The 6,010-nt window shown below is 35.4% G+C and overlaps 1 protein-coding gene across 2 annotated transcripts; it reads right to left on the bottom strand.

Annotated features, from left to right (window-relative positions):
- On the bottom strand, positions 1,966-4,818 carry LOC110269745. Of its 2 annotated transcripts, XM_021117588.1 has the most exons (7): positions 4,515-4,818; positions 4,267-4,330; positions 3,979-4,145; positions 3,269-3,423; positions 3,106-3,175; positions 2,683-2,772; positions 1,966-2,210 (listed from the first exon to the last, which is right to left on the bottom strand). In XM_021117588.1, the coding sequence occupies exons 3-7, from the start codon at positions 4,054-4,056 to the stop codon at positions 1,998-2,000; spliced, it is 606 nt and encodes a 201-aa protein (XP_020973247.1). In that variant the 5' UTR covers positions 4,057-4,145; positions 4,267-4,330; positions 4,515-4,818; the 3' UTR covers positions 1,966-1,997. The 2 variants fall into 2 exon arrangements, with proteins under 2 accessions (XP_020973247.1, XP_020973248.1); XM_021117589.1 differs by lacking the exon at positions 4,515-4,818 and having other exon boundaries at positions 4,267-4,432.

The raw sequence follows: 6,010 nt of genomic DNA, 5'->3' as shown, positions 1-6,010 counted from the left end.
CTGATTTTTGCTCAGGTCCCTCAATTTCAGCCAGAAAATACCTGAAATCACAAAAAAATACACAAACTCATAGTAAAGTCCAGAAATGTGAATTTTAATTAAAAACTAATAAAAATATACTAAAAACTAACTAAATCATACTGAAAACTATGTAAAAACAATGCCAAAAAGCGTATAAATTATCCGCTCATCAGTGAGGCACAATAATGATGACGGGGTTAGGGTTAGTATTCTTCATGGAGGGCTTTCTCTGAACTGAGCTAGGGCAATTGTAATTAAGAAGGAGAAAGACTAAGTCTGGAAGAGTAGATGGTGTTGTGCAAATTGTAACTTAGAATTTCAAAGGAAGGGACGACTTTGTAATTTTCATTTTTTTGGGACTTTTTGGCCATGCTTTTGAAGCATGCCAAAACAATAGTAAGAAATGGCCATGATTTTAAAACCCCCCAATAACAAAACTCTGTCGCCACACTTTGAAAGCGTTCCTGTTTCTCTCTATGGCTACATTTTTTAAGCGTGGCAAAAAAAAGCGTGGCCAAATCTCAAATCAGTTGCCACCCTAAAAAAAGCGTGGCTGTTGACCCCTTTCACCATGCTTTTAAAGCTTAGAAAAAAAATGTAGCCAAATCTCTATTTAATCGCCACCCTCATAAAAGTGTTGCCATTGACCATTTTTGGCCACGCTTTTAAAGCGTAGCAAGAAAAGCGTAGCCATAAGCCTTTTTTCTTGTAGTGTAGGTATAGTAAGACGTCTTCTGATCAGTGTGTGTATGTCGAGAAATTCTCTAATGATGACTTTATAATTCTCTTACTTTATGTTGATGACATATTGATTATTAGTCATGATACTAAGAAGATTGAAAGTCTTAAGAAAGACATGAACATTTGCCATGAAGGATTTGGGTTCTACAAAGAAAATGCTTGGCATGAGTATCACTCGTGATAGGAAGAATGGAAAACTGTGGTTGTTGCAGTAGAAATATATTGAGAAGGTTTTAGAGAGGTTTAGCATGAGTATTCCAAACTTATTAGTACTCCACTTGCTAGTCATTTCAAACTGAGTTTGCAACAATGTCCTACAAGTGATAAAAAAAAAAGAAAAAATAAAGAAGATTCCTTACACATTTACAGTTGGAAGTCTGATGTATGGTATAGTTTGCACCGGGTCAGATATTGCTCATGCTGTTGGAATCGTTAGTCGGTTTCTCTCTAATCTTGGCAAAGAACACTGACAAGCAGTAAAGTGAATTCTCAGATACCTTAATGGTACTTCCAGAGTTTGTTTATGCTTTGAGAGTGACCAAACTATGTTGGATAGTTACACAGACACAAATATGGCTGGAACTCTTAATTCAAGAAAGTTTACTTCAAATTATATGACGACTTTTGCAAAGGGAGCTATGTTGTGGCTATCCCAACACTACAAGAAATTACCGGAATAACGACTGATTTAGCGAACGATTTAGCAACTGATTCTGGTGGTCACTAAAACCTTGGTCACTAATTTAAAAATAGCGACCAACTTCGGTCGCTAACCATTAGCGACTGATGTTACCGACCGATTTTCAACCAATGCTACCATACTAGTACCAATCGATATTGGTCGCTAATAAAATTGGTCGTTAAATGTCGACCACTTTTTTTGTCGCTAAATTGGTCGCTGAGAAAATTGGCCGCTAAATAGCGACCCACTTTTCAGTCGTTAAATCGGTCGCTGATAAAATCGGTTGCTAAATCAACTGATGTTTGATCCGAAAATCTAAAATTGGTAGCTAAATTGGTCACTGTTACTAATTTTCTAATTATAGTTTTTTACTAATTTCACATATACCACTATTAAAACTTGATTTTTATAAATAATTATGTTCCAACAAGATATAAAAAAAACATAGATCAATTTTTCAAATAAATACAAAAAATATTCACAATATCTATATCGAAATATAGAAATTAAAAGAGATAAAATTCATAAATACATCAAATTTATGATCCACAATTCAAATGTACATTAATGACTTTATAGCCAATGGCCCCAAACGTATGCAAAAAAACAAGCAAAGAAAAAAATTCCATTTACATAAAGTGGAAAAAACCCTTGAGAAAACTAAGGCTCTTCCATGCCTCCTTGTCTGGCTCCTAAAGTGCAACCTGAACTCAGTATGAATGTCTTTAGGAAGAGCCACCACTTCATCCAAGTTTTCATTTGCTTCCTATGATAAACTCAACAGGTGCAATAATCAGAAGCAGAGCATCAATTAAGAAAACACTATGAAATGCATTAATTAGTTCATTTGAGAAATATTGAGAAACAGCCAAAAATAGAAACGATTGAAATGTTATGTCAGAACTTTCAAAATGTTCTAAACATGTCATGAACCAGGTTCACCAGGTTGAAGTAAGGGCCTAATTTTCCGAATATCATGCTGTGTTGCAAATTTGAAATCTAGTCCAAGAAAAACTACAAAGATTAAACATCAAATGTTCATAGGATCTCATAAGAAATAAAGTTTATGAACTAAATTCTTCGACAGCAACTTAAGTAGAAAGCAATCCTGTTCCTAAATCCAGTCTCGTATAAATACAAGTCCTTCTAGAATTTCCTAGTGACTTGCCTAGGCAGTCTATCGCTTTTGAAAGAGTGATTTTATAATGAGTCAGAAGCACAAACATAACATTACTTACCCCACTTACAATCATTGTTATGAGTTCAAAACCTAAGCAGATGTCATATAATGGAAAATGTTCTCCACCATCATTTCTCTCCAACACTTTCTGCAACATTAATATTATCATTAGTATTATTTCTCATGCTCATTATTTTTAGTATCATTGAGATTGAATATTCTGGCATTTAATAATGTGAGAGCAAGTGGGAACAACATATATAGGGTGACATTACCATCAACAATACGTCAACACAGATCTCAAGACTAATATTATTACTAGTTTATTATGTTGATGATTCTTCACTTTAATTAATTATTGGAGTTTATTGACATATAATAAAATAAAAACTAACAACTATGTTCAAATAATACTTACAAGAGTGACTCATCTTCACGTATTCAAGCTTAAAGAAAAAGAATGGTTAGTAGCTTAATTTACCAGTTCCATCACAGGTTGAACAGGATCTGCTAGAAGAGCACTTTGTACAATAGCTCCACTTCTTTGGAAGCTTATTATTGCAAGCAACATATATAGTTCAATAACAAAGCTATTAATTACAGAAATTAAAGAAGGGAGGCTAGAGAAGGAAAAACAATAGTACCTTACTGTGAATCGAGTAGCCATGTTCTTCGCTTGTGATCTTGCCCTCTCTGCTCTTTCGTCGGATCGTTTCTTGAGCACGAATCCTTCTCCATTGCACTCTGAACATTTACCAGAACCTCCACAATCTTTACAGACTTTCACTTTAATTTCAACCTTTAATAAAGACATTTCATTTTGATTACACAAATTAACACTAGTCATATGAGAAAGGTTGCAATATAATCACTTCCATTTAAAATTACAGCTTTCATAATTAAACTAGCTATGAAAATTTCTGTTGTATAATACTGCTAATTGAAAATAATATTTTTCATGGAAGATTAATGCTTATTTTTAATCTATGCCATTAATTGCAATTACTTGCTAGTGCACAAATTATCATTCTCTTGGATACAATCCATCCCTATAAGTCAAGTTGGAGTATCTTTCCCAATTATTTCCTAGCATGAACACAATACCTCGAGCTTGTTGATGGTTAATATTTAACCTCTAATGGAAATAGTATATGGCATCAGCAACACAAACAAAGAGGGATTTCATTCAACAATATTCAGTACGATAAAATGAGATCAAATCTTTCAAGATCAATGTCAATAATCAATAAAATCTATACAATGATTTAATCTCACAAGAACATTACTTACTTAACAAGGTGGATAGAATTATAAGAACTTGCATACATTAAAGTATGTCAAAGACTAGACATACCTCAATCCCAATTGTTGCAACAAAGCAAAAGGCAGTGTTGTCTTTATTGTCCTGTAATTCAAGATCACCAGGATGCATTAGTTGCACCAGCTCCTTCGCAAGGAAAAAAGAACACTGGAATCGATGCTCGATTCCTCAAGAAGAAAGTGGCGTACCTAAAACCTGACCTAATATGTACATGAATTAGAAAGAAAAATCAGAAATAAAAAACTGCATAATACAAATAATTTGAAAATAGCGCCAAAAGCGAAGAACAACGAAAATAGTAAAAAATAAAAAATTATATACCTGTCAGCTTCACCAGAGGATTCGGACGATGAGCAACGGTGGATCTGGACAGCGATGCAACGATCTGCGACAAAGCTAATAATTTAAAATTAAAGCACATAATAGACAAAAATACAGAGAAATAGATAAGCAACAGCAGATTAGAGAGGCTTAATTAATATCTTAATAGATAAAACCAAATCAAAATAGTGAGAAATTCTTTGGAATTATAGTGAGAAATCAAGATCAGAGATACGAAGATGAAGTACCTTGACTGAAGGAGAAAATCTGCTTAATCAGAAGACTGCTGTTGTTACCGGAGAAGAAGTTACTACAGGAGGCGGCGCTGAGAAAGGAACAACGCGCAATAGCAGATCTAGACAGGGGTGCGACAATCTGCGATAATGGTTGAATGAGCAGAGGAAGAACACGGCGATGGGGCAAACGATGAGGAAGACTCGAGGAGGCAAGATGGCACCGATGAGAATGGCGCCAACAAGAACGGCGCTGACCAGGACTCGCCGGAGAGTGAGGGAGGCAGAGAGAGGGACACTGTGAGGAGAGAGCTCATTGTAAATTAGGGACTTAAATCTCAATTTGGCCCTGAAATTTGGCTCGAGACTCATAATGAGCCCTACAATTTCATTAGCCTCAATTAGAACCCACAAATTTTCAATTGTGGCTCCGGCTTGCCCCTACGATCATCTCCGTCACCGGAAAGCTGATCTGGCACAGTGTCATGACACAGTGGACTACACGTGGCCTGTTAAGTGCTGAGTGGGATGGTTAACAGTTACATGACCTGGAGATAGAATTTTATGTCTCAATCTAACGCCTACGATTGAAATAAATCCCTAGACAATGGCTCAAAATCCCTAAACTGATAATTCATCATCGTCTTCATAGGGATGATTGGGAGCAGTAGTCAAGGTTCAAGGAGCTCAAATAGGTCACGTTTACTTGGAACGCAGGCGAGGACCACCAATCGCATCAGAGTAGGGAAGCTTCCTCAATGGTGTGGATGTGGGATGCGCCTTGTTCTTCGTTGGTCTGGTACAGACGCCAATTCTGAGCGACTTTTTTTGGTTGCCCAAACTACAATGTGAGTTGCTGAATCTTGGGAGCTTATTGGAACCTCCTAATTAATTGGTTTTTATGTTAATTTTTTTCCTGGTGTCGTTGTAGACAGTAGGAAAGAGATGGTGCAGACTTTTCTTATGGGCAGATGAGGAGGATGAAGCCATTGTTGGGAGAGTTGATTCTGCAAGAGATGTTGACCATTGGAAAATGAATTTAAGCTGGACAATTAGGGATTTGGAAGCTAATGTTAGGGTTTTAAAAATATGAAACTGTGTTTTAAGTTTGCTTGTGTTTTTTATTGTAGTTTTGTGTATTGGTTATGGCTTAGTTGTAGGAAAAAAAACATGTGAAATTGTTCCTGATTGTACAATTGAAATTGACTTGAATGTAATATATATGTTAAACATCACTTTTTGCCAGTGTTATTTTCAAGTTGGCTAATACGATAATGTTGAATATTATCAATTTTTGCAGTGTAGTGGTATGAAGTTGCAGTAAAAAAAACAGCATCTAATTGAACATAAATTATTATAATAACTAATATGCAAGTTTCAATTTCAACTTGGCTAACATGGTGATATTGAATATTATCACAGTCTTCAACGTGCACATATCAAGCTGCAATTAAAAATAACACCTAATTTAAGATAAATTGTTATAGTAACTAATAGGCAAGTTTCATTTC

Source organism: Arachis ipaensis, chromosome B03 (assembly GCF_000816755.2).
Source record: "Arachis ipaensis cultivar K30076 chromosome B03, Araip1.1, whole genome shotgun sequence".
Taxonomy (NCBI): Eukaryota; Viridiplantae; Streptophyta; class Magnoliopsida; order Fabales; family Fabaceae; genus Arachis; species Arachis ipaensis.
This window is presented reverse-complemented; position numbering and strand designations above follow the sequence as displayed.

Coding starts and splice junctions, on each gene's coding strand:
- LOC110269745 (XM_021117588.1), bottom strand. CDS start 4,056: ATGCATCCTGGTGATCTTGAATTACAGGACAATAAAGACAACACTGCC. Junction 3,424..3,978: donor TTGCAACAATTGGGATTGAG/GTATGTCTAGTC, acceptor TCTTTATTAAAG/GTTGAAATTAAAGTGAAAGT. Junction 3,176..3,268: donor GCTACTCGATTCACAGTAAG/GTACTATTGTTT, acceptor TGCAATAATAAG/CTTCCAAAGAAGTGGAGCTA.